The following is a 22,987-nucleotide window of genomic DNA, read 5'->3' as shown; positions in this document are numbered from 1 at the left end:
GGATAGTCCTTTAAATATTTTAAATATTGTTTATATGTAATTAATGTATTTTTATATTATAAATTTAACTTTGTACATTTTTAAAAATTAAATGTTAAATACTTTATATCACTTTAGTGTATTATCAGTATAATATTTTTAAAACATTATTAACTAATTAGATTGTATAATAAATGCAAGTTTTAAAATAATTATAATAAAAATAGTTTGTGATTAGATGATGATATAAAAAATATTTGATCCTATCAAATAAAATTTAATTAAATTTATCAGTTAAAGATTTTTTTTTACAAATTATTTGCAATAACATTTATATTTTTATAAATAAAATTAAAACTAGTTATTATTATTTATTTAATTGTGCCCTTAGTCTTTTAGTTTAAATTATCTATAATTTTAGTTTTTCATGTGTTTTTTAATTAATTAAGTCTCAAAAATTGAAAACAGAAAAAGTGAAACAACGTGTATATAAAAAGACATAAAAATTAATAAAACGAAACATTTATAAAGATACAAACCCAACTTCCAATTGAAATTGAACAGTTATAATAATAAGCATTGAAATCAAACGGAACCGAAACACAGATCAAAAGGCAATAATTGCCAATAAAACCATGCAAGTGGGACTTGGTTCTTGCATGGTTTTACACAGAAGCGTAAATTAGATATTAGGTTCCCTTCTTGCAGCTAGGAAGCGGAGAGCCACACAAGCCCTTGTTATGAGCATAGCAAGACACATCAAATCCCTGCAAAGTGCCACCCTGTGGAATCTCACCATAAAGACTATTGTGACTCACATTAAGCTTCGTCAAAAACTGGAGCGCCGTTAATCCTCGAGGAAGCCTCCCAAAGATGCGATTGTTGTTTATATCCAGCGTCCACAAGTTCGAAGGCAATCCCACTTTTCCAATATCAAAAGACAGCGAATTGCTCGACAGCGTTATCTCATTAGTCCTTTTGTTAGACCCGAAAAGCATGGAAGCATCGCCTTGTAGCATATTCCAAGAGAAGTCAACACCGAGAAGGTTCAGTCTCCCCAAGGACGCAGGGATTGTCCCAGAGAGTTGGTTACGCGAGAGAGTGAGATATCTCATTTGGTAGGAGAAGTAACCAAAGGAGGGAGGGATTGAGCCGGTGAGGGTGTTGCCGTCTAAGCTGATTCCCTCGAGCTTGCTAAGGCGTGAGAGAGAGGAAGGGATTTGGCCAGAAAGTTTGTTGTAGGAGAGGTCGATGTTGAAAAGGTTCTTTAACTGGGACAAAAACTCTGGAATTTCGCCGTAGACGTTGGTTTGGGAGATGGTGAGGAACTGAAGTTTTGTGAGCTTGGAGAGGGCTTGAGGGATTGGACCAGTGAGGTTGGGGACTTGGTTTATTTGAAGCATGTCGAGGTAAGGAAGGTCACCTATTGCGGAAGGAATGGGATAGGGTTTGGACAGGTTGAGCTCGGTGAAGAAAAGGTAGTCCACACGGTGGTTGTTTTTGGGATCGCACGCCACGCCGTACCAGATGCCGCAGCAGTCCGTGTTTGGGTCCCATGTATCGTACGTGTTTGGGTCGCCCAACTCTTTCTTGATTTGGAGGAGTGCTTTTTTGTCTTGTGGGTTGCATTTTTCTGAGAGTGAAGAGGCTAAAATGGTTGTGCAGAGGACTACAACTAGGAAGCATGTGCGGGAAATGGTCACCGATGTCATTGGTGAAAGATGATGATGGTATTGGCGGGGGTGAAATTTGATTTGATTTGAGTCTGTTGTTGTTGAGGAGGTGCGGAGAATGAAAGGATAGTTAAGGGGTTGTCTTTATAGGAATGGGATATGTCGCATGGTTACTGAATTTTAGTTTCAATAGTACAATACCATGTCTATTGCCGGAAAGCTGCTAGTTGTTATATATTACGGTGGATTCACCTGGTCTTAGTTCAGTACTACAATACCATGTCTAATGTCTATTGGCTGAATACTAAATTCATATTTTAATCTACATATATTATGTACTACTTTCTCGTCGTGAAACTTGAGTCCAACATGCCCACAAAAGTTACAAATAAAGATGAGACATGTCGTGCTACGAAAGTTGACTTAGCATGTCACCAGAGTTTATCTTTAACACCGCTACTTTTTTTGGTTTATTTTATTTTATTTTCTTTGTCGGAAAAATAAATTATACAAAAATGCCATAAAAGTATAGTTTTTAAATAATTTATTAGAGTAAGCAAAAGTGTCACTATGGCTGAAGAGGTGCCACATGAGAGAAGTGTATCTTACGTAAAAATTAAGTAGAGGAAATTTATTATTATATATAGACATAGATACTTTTCTACAATTATGATTAGCCTTTTATATTATAAAACGGTGCAATTTTTTAATGACTTAAATAAATGTAAATCGTGTTTTCTCTTCTCTTACAGTTTCCTTTTTCTTCTTCTCATTCTTTTGCATTTTTTTTTTCATTTTTCTTCTATTACTTAAAAGTCAGTCAACATTCTCATCCTTTACCTCCAATGGTTTAGGACTATCTCCAATGTTTTTAATGATCTTTTTGGCTATTCAGCTAATGCAAGGTCATAATATTGATAAAACCAGTCACACCAGCATAGAGTAGAAAAGGAAAACATATAGCAAAAGAAGAATAAGTAAAAGAAGGAGTTTTGTCTAGCTAAAGCTCTACTCTGGTGATAACAAACAAGTGGAAAATATTTGATTTGCTTGAAGTTGACAAAGTCCTTTGTGTTTTTATTTCTATGCATTTTGAGTGAATATGGTACGTATTTTGATGATCATGTTTTAAATTATTGTTATATCACTCTTGCTAGAGATTACTATTTCCCATGTCCCAGGTAAGTTTCAATTTCCAATACTTGATTTAAGTATTTGTTGCCCTAATATTTCGAAACTTTAATCTTATTATTATTTTAAAAAAAGTTATGAAAATTTTGCACAATTTTTTTTGTTTCATAATTTTTTATATTATTTTTTAATATATAATTTTGGAATATATTAAAAATTATTTTAAAATTCAATTTTCAAAAGTGATCATCGTGTTTGAAAACTAATTTTTAAGTAATTTATAAATCATCTTTCAAAAATAAAGTTTTGAAAGAATGGTTTATATACTCTGCAATTAAAACTCTGGAAGGATTTTTAAACACTTCTATAATTATAATTTTAGAATATATTAAGTATTATTTTAAAATTCAATATCTTAAAAGTGATGAAAAAAATAGTGTGACTAATATAAGAAATTACAAAAAGTAATTTGGCAAAGTTACCTGTGACAGCGTAGGCCTTGGACTTCAGTCCATTTACTAAATGGGCCTTTTGGATCCTTTCCATTCAGGTTCAAGAGCTAAACGACGGACTAGATTTCAAAGCGGGCCGTGGTGTTATTATCACTAAAAAACCATTGCTCTGATGGTATACATGTTTATTTTGCCAAAGATTATTATAAGTTATTCTTGAATTTAGTGTTGCAAAGTGCAAGTTTCACATAACACATCATTAAGTCCACTAAAAAAAGTGTCAGTTTGGATCATTCATTTATAAATAAATTCATATTATATCTATAAATAGACAAGGAAGGTGCAATTAGCAATTTAGATTCTTAGCCGTCACAATATATTTAGCTCTACATTTTACTTCCTTGGAAATGTTGCCAAGCCCAAAATATATATAGTTATTTGAGTTTTGTCATATATTTTTTTATAATCTTCTTAATAGTTATTTTACTATTTTATTAAATATTCTCTTCAATATTTTTATATAAAAATTAACAATAAATATTTTTTAGTTGTAATTTAAAAAATATAAACATATTGATTATTAAATTCATTGTATACCTTATGAAATTTGAGTTAACGAGACATTCATTTAGTACTTATATAAGTAAATAATTTAATTACTTAATTTATCAGTCATTAATTTGACTATTTAATATCATACATATTTTTAGAATATAATATAAAATTATAACATGTAATCATTTTTTATTCATCTTGATGATTTTCTTAAAACTTTTTGTAAAAAGGATTGAACATAATAAATATTAAATAACAAAGTGTATATATTATTATTTTAAAAATATTTAATATTTACAAAATTTATAAATGTAAAAAGTAAGAAGATTTAAATTATTTTTATGTTTTATATGTTACCTATTCAACCGATAGATGTAATATAAATAGAAAGCTACATGCATAGGTTGTGGAGCGCATGGAAAAATGTACGCAATACTGTCATTTTATTTGCGGAGTAAAAAAAAACAGCACTAAATTGTCACACAGACACATAAAGAACACAAGGTAGCGGATAATAAGAGAAACATAAGCAACAAAGCTTGCATTGCATTGCATTGCGTTTTCCCCTCATGTTATATAAGTAAGAGAACAAGAACCAATCTTTATATTGTTCTACCCTATTTATTCTTCATCATCTAACGTCAATTTCATATCGGCGAGGGAAATCTCAAATCTCGGAACCTTTCTTTTTTCATTCTAAGAATAATCCAACACGGCAAGGAGAGGCTTAAAATAACTTTACAATTCCCACTTGAAAAGACGAATGGGCTAGCCTCATCCTTTTATTATCAATCTACTCACTGAGGGTTTGAATATCATGTGTCTCTAGGAATTAATTGTTCTAACTGTTGAAATCTTCTGTTCCTTAGCTTTCTGTCCCATCCACCAATATTCCAAAAGGAGTGTGAGACTCATTGGGTGTGCTTCCAATCAAGCAGCACTGCCATAGAGCCCCATTTTTATTCCACTAATCTATCTCCCAGACTGTTGTGGTGCTAAATGACATGGAATAAAAAAAAAAGTAGAAACAATTAAGAAAAGTGGTTTTTTGATCTCAAATTAATCTCCCCCACAAGACATATTTTAAATCAAATCCCATGATGACCATCAACTTCAAAAGAAAAAAGGTTTTTGTGAGGGAGGTGTTGCTTTTCATTCAAGGTCTTATATTACATGACGTTCTTCTTCAAATGAGGTGGCACTTAATTAGTTGGTGCTGTTAACATTAGGTCCAATCAAAGAGATTGTATGAATCTAAAGCTTTGGATTCCCTTTGCTGATCATCAAATAGGTTCAGCGAGTGTGCTTCAATTTCTCCCAATTCTGCAAACAGGTCCTGATCAAGTTGGTTGCACTTCACCTTAGATATTGGCTTGTAAGAGAGTGCTCCTTTACTGAATTCTCCATCTTCCATCTCAAGGTGTTTCTCTTCCTTCACACATGCACTGTTATTTGGTGGAGACACATTGCTGTCACTGTTGCTCTCCTCTTGTTGATCTTCCTCATTTCGGGGCTGAGAAATAGTTGTTCGTGAAATCTTTGAAGCGGGAACGTTATTGTTCTTGGAAAGTTGTGAACGGGTTGAACCAGCAAGAGAATTTCTGTGAGTTGGCCATGGATGGTTGTGCTCTGAAGTGTAAGTAATGACCAACATGTTTGGGTCAGTTCTACTCCTCTCTACTTGTTTCCTTGCAGGGCAACCTTTTGAGCTGCTGCATCTATAATAACCCCTACATGTGGTGGTAACAAGATAGAAAGATGAGAAAAGATATAACAATACCCAAATCATAACGAGAAAGAAAAGAAATTTTATCACCTGCAGCAATGACATAAATGTTACGGACCAAAATAATTGCATGACGTGAGAACAGTAAATTTATTTGTACACGAAAATGAGAAATTGTAAATGTTCAATTACTCATAATTTTTTTTAACAATAAAAAGAGAAGAAAAAGAGGATATACATGATAACATAATTGATGTGATTACAAAATGATGTTATATATAAGAAAGATTATACAAATAATACAATTCTTTAAAAATTGGTCAAAGAAAACTTCATGAGGACATATATGCTAACATAGTCGTACTTTAGCTAGATGTTTTTTAAACTTCAATGTACGAGACCACATATTAGGTGCGAAGAAATAATGGAGGAATACAAATATGAATAGCAATCTCTAGAGATATGATATAACTTTTTCCCCTTTTCTTATAGTTACTGGTCTTCAGACATCGGATTAGAGTTAGGTGTAACAATTATGAGCAGTAAAATTCTCTTTACTAGACTAAAATTTCTCTTTGTTAGTTATTTTGTGTTTGGTGGAAATAACTCAAAGTTGAAAATTTCTGTTTTTTTTTTTGTTGAAGTATTTTTTTATTGAAAAATAGAAAAGAAAACACGTATAATGGATGAATATTTTAGATTTTACTAAGAAGGTTACACTATTTACTTGTAATATTGCCCATAGTTTTTTCTAAAATGATTTGGCTAATTGTTATCATGTATTGCACTTAAAACTTGTTTTTTCTTGAATTCTTATACATTAACTTATCTAAAGTGCAAAAAAAAAAAAAAGATAAAGATTATTCATCTTTGATTTAAAATGAATTACTTCAATTTAAATCATGAATATGTATACAATATCATTAGTTTTTTCGTTTTACATACTTTATTTCCCTAATTAAATTAGTTTGACAGTATAACTATGATATTTCCTAGAAAGATCACCCTATACCAAACTTACCTTGGATAAGGAGAACCTTTAATGGGTTTCTGACCATATTTTCTCCAAGCCCACAGATCAGAAGGAACTACCTCTCCACTTTGTTTGCTGTTTGGAGCCGCTGGTGCAGGAACACAAATGGACTTCTTTGCCTGGCTCTTCCTGCAAGTAGAGAAGAGTATCGGTTACACAGTTCACTCTTCAACTTTTAACTAAGCAACGCATATTACACACGCGCGCATAATTTATAAGATATAGAATGTTTAAAAGTAACTCCATATACCATATTAACCCAGGGTGTTTAAACATTTTGGTTTGGTTTAATTCCACTGAAATAACTAGTGGAAGTTTTGTGGCCAACATAGGGGATACGGTTTTATTTGATGATCCAAAGAATAGGACTCATCAGGTGGGTTTGCAAGAAAAGTAGTTTACCATAAACTTTCTTGAAAGCTCAGTATGTGACTGTTATGGTGACACCTATATAGCTAGCTCTACTTTTCAGGTGGATTAAACCTATAAAGGCTTCGTGCACCATGTTTAGTCCTAATCACAATGAACTGTTTTCAACCATGATACTAATTACAATCACCTTAGTTCTAAGGACCAGAGGCAGTTAACCAACATATTTGGAAAGCAAAAACAAAAGAATTATCTCACTCATGCCAAACCCTACTCACCATGATTTCATGAAAATTCAAGTTCCCAAGGATGCATGTGATTAATTCCATCTGCCAATTTATTTATGATGCCTATGTAAAATTAATCAAAAAATGTGAATTCAACTCTTAATTTAATTAACTCAAATCTTGGAACCTGTTCTCCATTTAATTCAGTAATTAATTAAATATTAATTAATTAATATCTCACCTTCGCTTAAAACCTGGATACCGTGGAGATGAGATCTGCACTTGTGTGTTGTCCCCCAAGCAATGATCTTTAGAGGTCTTTGCACTGTTCATCTTACCTGAAGCCACAGTAGAAGGCTTGACTACCCTTGACAAAGTATCCATCACTGGCGAGATGGGTAACTCAGCATTGGAAGAGATCTGAATCATATCATCCTTCATAATCTTTTGTGCCAAGACACAAGTATTACCACTACCAACACCACCAAAACAAGCTACTTCTTCCAATCCCCCAGAACTGCTAATTTCCACAGAACTTGCGCTGTTAAAGTGGGCAGAGCCAAGCATGTCATCAAACTCATATAGAAAGGGATCTCTCATGTTTGAGAATGGATCACCGAAGTTACCACAAGGGTCTTCCAAAATGGAAGAGAAATTCATGGAATCAGAAGAAAACTGCCAGTGATCAATAGAAAAAGGAGCAGCTTCAGATGAAGAAGTGCCTGTGCTGCAGCTGCGATATGATGCACCACTGGCACGGATTATGTCAGTTAAATCACCTTGATAGCTATCCATAATTGAGACAAAGATATTGCACATGCTTTTCCTCAGTGAAAAAGATTTATGTTGGAGGAAAGCAGTGTCATGTTTTGAAACATAGATTGCTTGGAGAGTCTAATTTACAGACTTTAACAGACGTACAAGAGACATGCAAATCTAGAAATTTAGTTGTATGCGTATATATATGGGTTGTAAGTTTGGTTACGTCTTATGAGAATGAAAACTTTGTCATGAGGAAATGGGATTTATTCTGGTTTACTGAGAGGCAAGAAAAAGCAAGTGAACAGGTTTTTGGAGGTTGAAAACTGACTGTTACTTTTTCCAAGTACACACACAGAAGAGAATTGAGAGACACGGACGCTGACTTTTAACACAAAAGGGCTCCATTGCTTCATTTCATACGCAACAATTTTAAATAACATAAAAACAAAACATGGTAGGACTAATGAAACAATCGACGATGTGGGATATGGCAAAAAAAAAAGGATTATTTCTACATCTCTTTTTTTTTTGTACGGGTGAAAAGAAAAAAAGAAACGAATTAAAGAGAGGTAAAATGAAAGATGAAATTAATATATAATGTGACATAACATAAAAATAGAAATAAAAATGAGATAAAAGAGAAGTGAAAATATTATATATGTAGATGTATAGTAAATATCATCGTTGTATAATGCCACTCGTATATCAAATTTACATAGTTTTATAATTTAGAAGAAAAATAAGAAGAGAAAAGAGTAAAGTGTTGAATAAGTTGTTATATAAGGATAACAATTGGACTCGTGTATCCATAAAAATGAGTAGGGTATTTACCTATCGAATGAGTCAAGATCGAAGTACAGTAATTAGTCAAAAATTTATTAACATCTATTTTTATTTATCTATTTAAAGAGAAAAATTATTCATATTTATTTATTTAGGCAGAAGTTTAAGATAATATTAATTATTATTTTTTATTAATGTTATGTGTTTCATATAGAGTATTTATAATATTTAAGCAGTTCAATAATAAAAAAATCTTAATAAACAATAAATTTATAATTAAGTTTAAAAAATAATTTTAACAAAATTATTAGATTTCTTAACATGCGTATTTGTTTTTGTTTTTGTTTTTGAACAGATAAATAATAACGACAGTATTTTGTAACTATAAAATTCAAACTTTTAAAATTTTTTAATTAATTTAATGAATTTTATTTATAAAACCCTAGGCCTTGTAAGTGTATAGAAATATGGATTGAATTAAAAGCATCCAACGACTTGCATTTGTTCTGGATTTGAAAATGTAATGGATGGCTCAGATTGTTGTTTGAGAGAAATGGAGACAACTCTTGCCGGAGAGGATCCGATCCCTAGAAGAGATTCAATGCTTTGAAGGGTTAATCAAAACCTCAATACTAATTGATTTTCCTTTAATAAGGTGGCAGTATATGTGGAATCATATAGTTTGGTCATTAACGAGCAATTTGGATATGTTATAATAATAAAAGATTGGTTCCATACATGACAAAATTTGTCATAATAAGGATTAGAGGACGGGTGGTGTTCCAAATTATTATGCTGTTTTACTTAAAGATAAAAAAAAAAAGGTAATTAGTGCTAAAATCATTTCATATGCTTAATTATATAATGGAGAGGAGTAGGGAGGGCGCTACTTAAAATTCATTGTAGAGTAATGGATGAATATAAAGATTGATAAAAGGGTAACTGTAATTAAAAATTTGGAATCGGAATCACTTATATATTTTTGATGAGAATCAAGGAAGACCCATTGAAGACAAAGACTTGAAGGCATTAGAAGAGTTTCAAGGACCAATTACAAGGGTAAGGACAAAAAGAATAAATAAAAACTTAGAAAAGATTATTGCTATCTTATTTGAAAGAGAGCTCAATTTAGAGTTAGAAAAGCCCAAGATAATCAACTATATATGCTTGGAAGATTTGAACTCTAACGAGTTTTATTAGGATTTAATTATTATGTTTAGTTTATTTATTTTAATATTAGTCATTACTTATTTTGAGTTATTATTTAGGATAAAATCTTATTATTTTATTTAGTTTATTTAAATTTAGGCTTGTTGGTACAAGAAGCCCATTAGGGTTTAGGTTAGTATTAGTTTACAAGCATTAGACATATATAAGCTCTTTTAAACACACTTTTAATTAGTTTTGAATACAATTTGAGATTGAATACTCTTGTGAGAGCGTGTGACTCTAGGTTCTTAAGTGAGCCAATTTTATTTGATTTTATCAAGAAGTTAAGACTCTTGTGGCGATCGTTCCTTGGCTTATCAATCTTGCGATTGTGGCGCCATTTTTCATCTCTATTCTATTTTTACTTTTTATTAATTTTCTTCTTATTTCAATTCTTATTTGTGCCTTAATAATTTCGTTTTTATTGTGTGAAATCTAATTCAAGATCGTTTAATTCGGTGATACTGTGGTTGTCATCAATTTTAAACTTTTTTTTTTGTCATTGTGTAGTTTGGATTTGAAGATTACAGAAGCAAATAAAGAAGCATTAGAAATGGGGCTTAAAGGGGGAAAAATGGACCATTATCAATATATAAAGAGGAGAAAGGGTGATAATCAATAACTTAAGTTTGGTTACATCCAAGGATAGTCTTTTATTGCCAAAGTCGAGACTGACATGGTTGAGGGATGGAGCTCCAATTTAAAAAAATTTTCATTGTTGTGTTAATTATTAAAAGGAAAAAGGCGAATGAAATACTAGCTTTAAAACTTGAAGGAAGAAGATTAGAGTTGAAATGATTCATATAATGGTGCAATCAAAGGGTAATGTGAAAAACACTTTGAGAATCAAGAATGGGAAGACCATTTTTTGGAGAATATGGAGTTCAAGAAGTTAGATGAAGTAGAAATAATATACTAACAAAACCTTTCACGGAGAAGAAGATTATGACAGCAATTTAGGAATGCGAGAGTTCAGAGAGTTTAAGTTCAAATTGATAGTGTGAAGTTCAATTTCATTTTTAAAAAAAAATTGGAAGATAGAAAGGGAAGATTTCACTAATTTCTTAAAGGAGTTACATGTCAATGAAAAGCTTGTTGAAGGGTCTTATAGTTCTTTCATTGTTTTGATTTATAAAATAGACACCCTTCAAAACAACTAATGATAGACCTATTTCTTTAATTGGTTATATTTATAAGTAGATCGCTAGATTGCTATCAAATAAGTTGAGAAAAATTATGGATTGGTTCAAGATTTGAAATTTTTTTGTTAACTCAATCTCACTCAAAGTTAATTTTAACAGGTTTGTGTTTTAAAGTTTTGATTAAACATATTTTAATAAATTTAACTTATATTTCGGGTTGATCCAATTTAATCGGATGTCTAATATTTTAACAAATAATATAAAATAAACAACTTAAAAAAATAAGATATTTATTTGATAATAATTTGAATATTTAAATTTTTTGATATTAAATAAATTCTTCAACGACATTAAAAGAGTCATTGTGTTAAGTGATATATTAAATAAAAATATTTAAATATATCACATATTATATTTTTTATAAATTTAGTATTATATAAAAATTAAATTAATTTAAGGTAAATATTTTTATATTATTATTTTTTTATTAATAAAATTTAAAATTTTAATTGAATAAAACATTTTATCATAACTAATTTTTTTATATTCACTTATCACTATTATTTAACTCATAAAATAGTCATTTTATTATTGAAATATAAAAAATTAAATTATACAAATTTTTTAATATTATTTTTAATAGAATTTATTAAAAAAATATCAAAGTAAAAATATTCGATAGGTATTATGATTAATATATTATTCTTCCATAATAATATATTATATAAAAAAATAATTTGATTAGTAGAAGTATTATTATATACTATCAAATCATCAAATGTTAGTGTAATACATTATTTATTAATACAAATCAGTATAATTTATACTAACAATTTATTTTTGACAAAAATTATATTAATAAAGACTATAATTTGAACACTTAGCTGTTCTTGTTGGTATATTCTTACGTGCTCCTGTTCAATTTTATAAGTAAAAATTTTAATAAAGTAATGATTTTTAATAAATAAATATAGTTAATTGTCAATGATTAATCTAATTTTATATTAAATGAATGATTAAGATTTAATAATTTTAAAGTAAATATTTTGAATAATAAATTAATAATAAGTTGATGAAGAGCAAACCAGTAAATTGCTGCTTCTATTATTTTTATTTTTATTTTTCAATTTCTCTACAACTTCTCTTTTTTTTTTTTATCTCTCCTCTTAACTTCTATTTCCAACTAGTTTGTTTTCAAAACAAGTAAAGTTGAATAATTATTATTTGTTACCTATATCTATGTTTGACCCACTCCAACTAAAGAAAAGTATTTATTATTACTTGGTCAGAACTCCATTTAGGTTGGATAAAATTCTAATTTGTTGATGTCATCGAGGACAAGTTGGAGTTTTGCAATGAATGAGTTGATTCAGGCGAGTTGAACATGACAAGAGATTGCAATGAATGAGTTGACTCAGGCGAGTCGAACATGACAAGAGATTGACTATTTTCTACCCCATTTTTTTAAATAAACTGATGTAGTAAGTGTTACTTTCTACATTGGTTGCTTTGAAGAACTGATGTAGAAAGTAATGAAAAATTTTATATTTTATTGCTTTTGATATTGTAAACTTTGAAGTAGGATAATTTTTAGTATAAAACTTCTATCTATAGGAATTATATACTTATTTCATATGACTTTTTGAAGTGGGTTTAGACAAACTTTTATTTTTTAAAATTCTAATATTTTCTACTTTTTAGTGTGTACATATATAGTAGAAAAAGTTTTGCCATTTGCAAATTTTCAATAGTATGAATCTAATTTATAGTCATAGAGCAAAATGAAAAGTGACAGTGATTAACTTGTAGTCGCTGGTAAAAGGTAGAGAATAAACAAATTTATGTTTTGTGAATAAGAATAAAAGAAGAGAAGAAAACTAAATGCATCAAATTATCAATATGTCATTCAATAAATTTAATACTTATTACCAATTTCTGTCTTGTATTTTTAAACATTTAGTCTCAATCAATGATGCACAATGCTTGCAAAACTTTTCTAAAAGATATTTTATCTTATTTTTTTTAAATTTATAGGAAGACATAAGAATTCATCATTCTTATTTTCTAGTAATTGACATTTTTTAAATTTTTTTTGCATTATCTATCTTACAAAGTTAGAAATGAAGACCGCTAACTTCTATAAAAGATTATTTTACAAGTTCCATGAATAAGAAGAGAAAAAAAAGAGTTTAGATAAATTTTGATTGATTTAATCATTTGAAAGTGAAATATATAATGGTTAAAAGAAAATAAAAAGTACATTTATTGTTGATTATAGTAAAAGAAGTTCTAATAATTATTTCAAAAATACTTTCTTTAGTTTTTTCTATAAAAATAAAAATAATATTTTTTATTCTAATTATAAAAAATATATGATATATTTGAAATATATTAATTATTAAATTTCTTTTATATTTTTTTATTAAATATATGTTTACGAGACAATAATTATACCAACTATATCATTTAATGTTATAAGTATTTTTAAAATAAAAAATATATAAATTAATTGTTTTTCTTATCTGGTAATTTAGTTTTTTTTCTTATAAATAAAAACCAATGGAATAATATTTACATTGATTCTTAATTGGTTGTACGGAAGAGAAATGTGGACAAGGAAAACTTGGTCCACCTTTCGGCATGACATTATTCAGCGCTCACCAAACACTTTTCTATAGCTCTCTGTAAAGATTTTAGATACATTATCTATATGAATGGTTATATATTAAGCAAATCTTGTAGCAACAACTAGCTAGTATATCTCCATTATTACTAAATGACTATGGAATGATGCAACTAATATTAATTGAAGACAAATTAGTGTATTATTATTCTTATTACGAAAGAAAATTGTGCGTGGTTGAGAACAACCCGGTCCACTTACTCAATTTGAAAGTCAAAATGAATCGACCTCACCAGCCAAATGGTATATATGCATTTTCTCGTGGTTGAGAGTAGTTCTTTATTTGCATATCAACTATTTCAGAAGCCACTTTTAATGGGAATCAGGCTCATTTTCATCATTTTCAGAGGTCATAATTCAGAACTATAAAGTATGAAAGATCTAACTAGACGGGTTTATTAGGAACATAATTAAGAGCCAAAGAATGCTTGAGATGCCTAAGACGGCTTTCTCACTTTTAAGGATAGTTGAACTTCTAAAAGTAATTATGATTAGATTGCGGGATGCAATAAACTGGGCACTAATATAGTATATTTGTCGGAATTATAAAGGACAATGATAAAAGAAAATAGAAAACCTAATCTACCCTTTCATAAATATAATGAACTGGCTTCAATTTTTATATATATCTTCCTTAAAGGGTAATCTCTGCCAGTTATTTGGGCTAGTCTACTGAAGACGTTCGAAGTTGATACTTAAATTATCTTGTTAAATAATATAGGGACACATGCACAAGAAGACACTTTTCAGGGCTTTGATTGTTATTTCACAATGAGATTTTGAAACGTTTTCCTCCCTTTGTTTTACCTTTACTTTGGGGGGATATGTGGCTTTAATCTTGTTTACAATTAGAAAAATTCAAGCTTAATTTTCTAGGACCAATGATCAGGAAGAGAAATCACCGACCAATATTATGTTCGATGAGACATTTTGAGAATCTATTATATGCATAGTTAACACAACACGATCACCCCTAACTTTCTTTCTCTTATCAAAACCTTCTGTCATGCTGGATTTTGATTTTGACATCATATGCTCCAAAAGAACTACTATTTGACCAACTACAACTGTTACTGTTTATTTCCTATTCAAATTATATATTATAGGCTACAAATCAAGCTGTGTACTGCTGATCAAGTCCACGTGATAATCGTATGATATATAGTCATTCACTCCCCGTTAACATTTGTTATAGTAAACTAATCATGGCTTGTGAATTTGAACAGTATTTCTACCCATTTGGCTTTATTTTATTGCTTCGATCATATTATATGTTTTAACACATCTCATATTTCATAAGATTAATTGGACGATTTCAAATGGTTGTCTTTGCAGCAATGTTGCCGAATGATAGGATTGGATATTTTTCGTTATCTTCTTTACATCCAGATCGTATATCCAAGTTCAAATCCGTGTAGGTCAAGCTTTTATCACCTCGATCTCAGTCTTCCAACACCACAGTTTATGCTAGGTTTGTAAACTTTTAAAATTAAATTTCCCCTTTGTTGGCTGCTACTTGCCAGATATATAACCTAACTGGAACAAGCTTCAAATTATATTAAATTAAATTTTCCCATGTTGCCATTCAATTAAATTTATGACTTGTCTGTGCAGTATCCCTTTAATAAATACCTGCTACTAGAGCCTCAAGTTGTCCGATTAGAAATGTACGTTTAATAAGTATGTGAAATAGTATAAAATTTTAAGCAAGATATAGTAATTGTGTTGTTTATTTTGTTTTATGTTTTGTGAGCATGAATTATCTATAATGTGGTTGTTCATCTCTCAAAATAAGGCGAATATTTGATGAGAAAGATGAGATACCTGGTCTAGTTGATACCATATTTTAGATATAAAACTATATGAAACAAGATTTTTTAAATATAAATTAAATGAAGAACTCAGATCAAATATTTTTAAATTTATTTTATATGAGGCAAAAATTTGAATCTAATATCTTTCTATTTCACGGCATGTAGACCTGCATATGTTATGATCAAATGATATAGATGTTAAATTTAATAAAATAATTTTTAAAATAATTTTTTTATTAAAATAGATGTTATTATTTAATTAGAATCCTGATATTTTGCAAGTAAAATAAAATAAAATAATAATTGTTGTTGTTTTTACCGTGAATATTATTCAGTATCAAAAAGTTCGGATATGATACTGTTACATGATTATAAGGCTCAAATATAACACGGACCTTAGCTATTAATTGATGATATTGTTAGTTTATTTCATTTATTATTTGTCAAAATGGTTGGCTTTCAACTTATTTTTAGCGGGCGGATCGGAATATAAAAAGGAGTTGCTTCTAGCTAGAAAATCTTCAGGTTTCATACTTTTTTTTTTGTTTACAAAAACTAATTTATAATTTTAATATTAATTTATGAAATATTTAAAATATAAAATATAAAAATCATAGTTAACATAAATAAAAATATAAGCAATTAGCTTCGATTTAGGTAAATTTTTTAAAATATAAATAATTGAGATTTAAAATGAAACTAAAAAAAATTGAAGTTTTTTAAATGATAAAGAATAATAAAATCACATTTATAAAGAAAGATAATATGATAAGAACGTAAAGTGCACTAAATGAATTAATGAAATAGGAACTCATGAATCTTTATTTTAAAGGTCACCTCAATTAAAATCAAATAAAGGCTCATGTTAATAAAATTGAAAATCTAACATTCAACCTCAGTAACTTGTGTGTGAAGTACCTTTTCTATGGGGATTCTGAAGATCAGGACCCAGTTAGCGTGGTATAGAAACACTTGCTTCACGTTTGGGCACGACATGCCCATCACAAACGAACAAATTTGAACTGGGATTCTTCTCCTTCTAGTCCCACAAATACTCTATCTAACAAGGATTTTCTATTCCCAATGAGAATCCTCAGCAAACTAACATGTGAAGCAAGCCCTCTGATTTAGTCATACTCTTATACAATAACTATATCATACAAATATATATTAAATTGTGACTAATTGTAGCAGTTCTTAATTTGTAATTCAAATGCCAACTGTTAAACAGTTGCTGAGCACTGCCAGTTTTGATTAAATTAACTAATCAAACATATAAACTAAAATAATCTTTCAAGGACATAACGTGTGGAGATGTCATCGTTTCACCGCCAGCTTCACCGTTACACCCAAACTTTATTTCCTTTAATCATAATAATAACATTTCATGGTATTATATAAAACTAAGCTTAAAAACGTTTTGGTTAAAAAAGAAAATACTCATCTAATAATAGAAGTGGATAGTATATGAGATAGATTGAACGGCTATGATAATAATATATGCGACCTGTTAATTTGTTGTCTTTTTCACGAAATGATTAACGCACTCTGATGACCCAATTAACATAAGGCAGGTGAACATAAACTAATTAAGTGATAGATCATCCAAAATTGCACTCCAGATTCCAGAATCGGTAAGTTGCATTATTTTTAAAGGAAATAAAGCAATTGCAACTTGCAACCTGATAAGGTGATTTTGTGTGTATCATTAATTAGTTTGCTTGGTTTGCGGTTTTCTTGAGTCCGTTCATGGGTGTTGACGTGAGGTATGTATATATGGGTATAATTATTGATAGTAATTCCAACAACAATTGAAATCATTAAGTAAAATGTGATCAGAAGAACTGTCACAGTAGTAATATTATGACAATAAATATTACTATAGCTTTTCAAAACTATTGTTCTATTTGCATGTCACGAGATGGAGGATATGCATTTGATACGCATAGTTAAGAAATATCTTGTGGCATGTAAGTGAAAGTCCAGACCCACCATAAAATTCTACAGCTAAGCCTACTGGGTAGCAACTGTATCTGGCTGTCGGAAATAAGAACCCCACCACTTCCCTTAGAGATCATCCAGATATAACTTCTAATGGATAAATCTAGCAAATACAATAAAATAAAAATTAAAAGTTAAAAATGTATAATTAAAGCAAAAATTAATATGTTAGGTTATAAATTCACACAATATATAAAATAATGTTTTTAAAAACATTATATACTATTACCATAATTTTTTAAACCAAACATATTTAATTTAGTCAAAACAAATTTAAAAACTAATTAAAAAAAGTTAGAAATTAATTTACCAAACACATTCATTCAGAGTGTGTTTTTTTTAATATTTATTCAAAATTTAATTTATTAAGTATATAAAAAAAAGTATGCAATGTTCATTAATACCATGTACTAATTAGTTAATAAAAAAATATAAAATAAAGTAAGATAAAATTATTGATATACTTAGTAAAAATATTCGTCAACTGCATAACTAACAATGCTATTTTTGAGAATATAAATAAAAATTTACATTTATCAGTGATATAATAAAAAATACTAATATAATTTTGAGCAGGTAAATAAAATTTTATGTTCATTATTTTTAAATTATGTTAACGTGCACCTCTAAAATATTATATTTTGAATTTATTTATTTTTATTTTAATTAAAAAAATTAATCTAAAAAGTGACATTTTACATCAATTTTAGAAACAATCTATGTAAAAAATTATATTTAAATTGTGTTTTATATTAATTTTAAAAATAACCAATGTACAAATTACTTATTTATATTAATTATTTAGAAATCGGTCTAAAATGTTTTGTAAATTTTTATTTTTATAATTATAAACTCTAATGGAATATAACTTTTAGTACAAATTTTAATTTATGTAATTTATTTATTTATTTTTCAATTCAACTAAATTTTAAAAAAAAATTTCTAAAATTTCAATCTTTTTCTTATTTTTTTTATTTTTTACTTGTTTGCTTCATTATTTTTTAGAAAGTTTAAAGATATTTTTTACATTATTTATTTTAACAATCGGTACCAAAAAATTTGTTATTTTAAAAATGTTATTGCACTTTTATTATATCAATTAATTAATTATAACTAATGTAAAAACACAACATAAAAAACTTTTTTGTAAGCGTGTGGGAGCTGTAAATTAAGATATGTTGAAGGTGGGTTAGTGTGTCTATATTTAAGCAGTCAAAAATATCAGAAGAAGAGTTAAAATAAAACATGTGACATACAAGTGACCTGATAAAAAGATGAGGTGAACGGAAATTAAAAAAATATTATGCAAATATTAAATACCATGATTCTGAATATACATGTCGTCTTTGCTGGAACTTCTTAGGTAAATTAACTGAATAAATGTAGTAAGCCCTTGGATTTGGGATGTGTGGTCCTTTCCCATGCTGTAAACGACTTTATTACTTTATTTCCAAGGGCTAGAAGATTTTAGAGAATGGGAGGATTATTTATGGATCCTATGCAAATAACCTTTAAGTGCATTTCAAGTTCAAGAAAAGCCATATATCAGTGTGTTCATATTCCTTTTTGGCATTTGTCTTTTTCATTTTCACACTCTACATGAAAGAAATAAAGATTTCAGACGTAATCATATATAGTTAAACTCATATCTTATCATTCAAACACATTTCAAAAAGACACTTGCCATAACTTCTCTGCAATTTTTTGAAAGTCCATTTAGTCGATTTAAATATAAAATAAAAGTTATATCTTATCAGTTAATATATTGTATTTTGATATAAAATTTGTTTAAAACTTATTAAGATAAATTATAAATTATTTATTAAATAAGTTATACTAATAAACTTATTAAAATAAAGTAAAAAAATCTGAGATTTAGAAGTTATTTTTCATAAATTATTCATAATTTTTAAAAAATAAAGCTTATGATTTTTTAAAAAAGGACTTATGATTTATATCATAATTTTCTGCTTAATTTTTTATTTAATAAATTAATTTTAAAATAATAATTTATTTAATAATTAAAAATATTAAAAATAATTAATTTTTAAATAATTATACTTAAAAAATATTAAAATAAACTATTGGAATTAGGTTAATTTATATATATATATAAGGACAAGATCTTTGTCTAAGTCTAAAAACTCTTACTTGATTTGAGACTTTCATTTAACTTACATACAATATATTATAATAAATTACTTTATTAACCATTAGATATAAATTAAATAAAAGGCTCAGTTGTATAAGAAGTTTTAAATTTATACCAATATAAAAAGATTATTTCTCATATATATATATATATATATTTATAGATTGATATATTAACAAAAATTATTTATTATTATAATAATTAATATAAAAACTATATCTATAGTATATTAATTGGTTAACTGTTTAAAAATGTTGTTAGTCAAAAAATACTTTAGATACAATATAATAATTAAAAGCTTTTAGAGGTTTAAAAAAACTCTCAAAATCTTCTGTTTCTAATTAAACAACTCTCAAAATTAAACTTCTTCTTTTCTCTTCCTTTTTCTTCTAAACTTAACCCCTAAATATAGTCTAAAATTAATTTTTTTTATAATTCTCTAATTAAAACCAAGCATAATACGATTAAGCAATATTTGTTACCTACTCAGTTGGTCCTTACAAAAACTTCATGATTATGCCATTCTCTTTCTTTGTCTTTCGCTTTTTATTTGCTTGATACCTTGACCCAGGGCCAACTTTCATTTATTATGTGATGTGTGTTAAGAGTTTTCGCAAACCTACCAAATAAAAAATAAACTGCAAAAACACAAACAAAAAGTTAAAATTGAATTAATTAAAAACTGCATAAATTGATTTTTTTTATTGAAAAGGATCAATTTTGGATTTCACTTCTAAAATTGATCCAATCTAATTTAAATGAAACTTTATGTACATAATTTTATTTATAAAATTAACATCTCATTCATCCATATATATATATATATATATATATATATATATAATTCTAATGTATTTATATGTATGTCTGATTTATATTAATTTAAAATTATTTTTATGTATCATATTTTTATATAAATGTTATGTTAATTTTTTTAATTAAAAAAAAAAACCAAATCATCAAATCAAGTCGAAACCAGTTTTAATTGGATATAGACTTAAATTTAAATTAATTCAAACTAAACGGTAATATATTTTTCTGATGATATATATATATATCTTCTTAGATGTCCTCAGAAACTTTTTTTTTGGGTCAGCAATGTCTTAATTAATTTTGAAATAATTGGAAACCACATGAACTGTATACATACCAAATACTCACTTAGCCCAACCTGGTGCAGTTTGGATAATCATGCCAGTCCAGTTATGGGAATATTTAAAATACTTCACCAGTTGCACAATAAATCGCTACTGGTTATTATAATCTATGCTATTCTAACTCTTTCATATTAGGATTATACGCTTAAATTATATTTTGGAGACCACTCTATCAATCATCTACCAGTTCCTAATGGATGCAGTTCCATCTAATTCACTAACAAATAGTTTTCTAAAGTGACACTCCAGCATAATTGTGACTATGTTCATGCATCTTCTACATTTTGCATTTGCTCCATGTTGTAGACTCTAATACCCCTACAAGTTAGAGACCATAGATTGTAGGCACCCATATCAACTTGGGATGAAGTGATGCTTGTAATGGGATCTTCGCTTTGCTTTACAGTAGCAGTAGCATGAAAATGACTACCAATAGTAATTGAACCGAAGTTTGAAGACCACTCTATCAATACATGTATCTGTCACAAAACAATGAGAACCAATTCAAATTGGCCACTTGTTTCTTCAACCACTTCCTTTGCAAATTGCATTTTCCCTTCATCACCTTCTACAGCAAGAAAAATTTGAAAGCATTACACATGTATGCAAGCATAAATATTATAGGAATAAATCCTTAAATTAATCATGTATATTAGTTATTTATTTGTTTAATTTGTCTTATTAATTCCTTCTATATCAGTTCATTTAAATCTTTGTTATTAACGAAAATTGAAAATTATTAAATTTTACCATTAAATGATATGTGAAAGTTAAAAGACATCATTTCACACTTCTACTCATATTCATGTAGTTTACGTCTGCTGCCACCTCTCTTTATACTCTCTTCTTGTCCATTTAAGAATTATATCTAATATAGTTCGGTGACAATTTAGTTACTGGGGTGACAATTTAAACAAAGGAAATATTTTAGTTACTAATCATCTATCAACTATACTATAGGTATCCATCTTCCTAATATAATCGTAATTACACATGTTTTCTTCAATGGCAAGTTAGTATTTTTTGTGATAAACAAAAACATAATGCCCAGATGGGGGTATTACTCTTGGAAGCATGCCTCCATTTTTTAAGTCCATATTGAAAGAAGGAGGTAACATCTAGGCATTTAAGCTTGTTGGAAAAGATGTCTTTCAAGAAAAAGGTATCATTAAACTTCTTTAATTCCTTAGCTCTTCTAGTCTACTTTCCTTGGTGTACGGTGCTATAAAGTTTTCATTTATTTTTGAGATGATATCAGCAAATAACTCTTACTACTCACTTAACTAAATTTGGAAGTGCATGGTGTAACTCCAAAGAGAAGGAGAGAGAAAGAAAAGTGGTGGTAGAACACCGTGAATAATGTGGATATAAGGAAGAAGAAGAGAGAAAATAGATGAGAGATGTGAAATTATATTATTTTAACTTTTACATGTCATTTAACCGTAAAAGTGAATATTTTTAAAATGTCTTAACGGCAAAAACTTAAATTCATAACAAATTAATATGTAAGAGATACAAGATAATTTAAAATTAATATATACAATTGTTACTAATTTGAAATTTTATTTAATATTATAAAGATAAAAGTCAAAAAGAGGGTTCATATAAATATTCATTATTTTTTGAATAAAATGAGTATGAAGTAATAAAAAAGCTTCTTTTTTTTTTTTGGTATAAGAGAGAACATGTTAGAAGAATCTAACATTCACTAACAGGCAATAGCTCCTAATTAAGAGAGTTCAACCCAATTCACTAGAAAAAAAAACAATTATCAACTAATCTAAAGTGACAACTCTCTTTGTCGTTCTGCATTTTGCATATGCTCCATGATGTGATTCTAATAATTTTTTTTTCTTTCATTCTTTACCAAAATAATTATTAAAATTTGAGGTGTCAAAATTATAATAAAACAATGTGATCTGGTTTGTTAGTCAAACTAAGGTAACCATCTATATATATTTGAAATTACCACAGAAGTGAAGTCAATTAATCACGTTAAAAGCCTTACAAAAATTTCACCGTAAGATAGTTCAATTGTTACAAATGTATATCATATTTTGATATTTCTGACAAATATCAATTTTTTCAGACACACTACAACCATTTTTACAACAAGGAACACAATTTTATACTAAACAA

General features: G+C 28.2%; 2 protein-coding genes across 2 annotated transcripts; both read right to left on the bottom strand.

Moving 5' to 3' along the window:
• Positions 1–668: 668 nt before the first annotated feature.
• On the bottom strand, positions 669–1,691 carry LOC113859964 (polygalacturonase inhibitor 2-like). Its single transcript, XM_027492611.1, has one exon. It carries the CDS (start codon positions 1,689–1,691, stop codon positions 669–671), a length of 1,023 nt encoding a protein of 340 aa, XP_027348412.1.
• A 2,932-nt stretch (positions 1,692–4,623) lies between these two features.
• On the bottom strand, positions 4,624–7,940 carry LOC113859963 (probable WRKY transcription factor 35). Its single transcript, XM_027492610.1, has 3 exons — positions 7,387–7,940; positions 6,538–6,678; positions 4,624–5,520 (listed from the first exon to the last, which is right to left on the bottom strand). The coding sequence occupies exons 1-3, from the start codon at positions 7,938–7,940 to the stop codon at positions 5,016–5,018; spliced, it is 1,200 nt and encodes a 399-aa protein (XP_027348411.1). The 3' UTR covers positions 4,624–5,015.
• Between the last annotated feature and the right edge of the window lie 15,047 nt (positions 7,941–22,987).

The sequence above is a fragment of the Abrus precatorius genome, unplaced genomic scaffold (assembly GCF_003935025.1).
Source record: "Abrus precatorius isolate BTA unplaced genomic scaffold, Abrus_2018 Scaffold2, whole genome shotgun sequence".
Lineage (NCBI taxonomy): Eukaryota > Viridiplantae > Streptophyta > Magnoliopsida > Fabales > Fabaceae > Abrus > Abrus precatorius.
Note: the sequence above shows the minus strand (reverse complement) of the source record. Positions and strands in the feature narration are given on the sequence as shown.

Bases quoted from the DNA above. Each gene is read 5' to 3' on its own strand.
- LOC113859964 (XM_027492611.1), bottom strand. From the start codon at position 1,691: ATGACATCGGTGACCATTTCCCGCACATGCTTCCTAGTTGTAGTCCTC.
- LOC113859963 (XM_027492610.1), bottom strand. From the start codon at position 7,940: ATGGATAGCTATCAAGGTGATTTAACTGACATAATCCGTGCCAGTGGT. The intron at 6,679-7,386 runs GTGAGATATTAA...CTCTACTTGCAG, and splicing joins TATCCAGGTTTTAAGCGAAG to GAAGAGCCAGGCAAAGAAGT. The intron at 5,521-6,537 runs GTAAGTTTGGTA...CACCACATGTAG, and splicing joins AAAGGTTCTCCTTATCCAAG to GGGTTATTATAGATGCAGCA.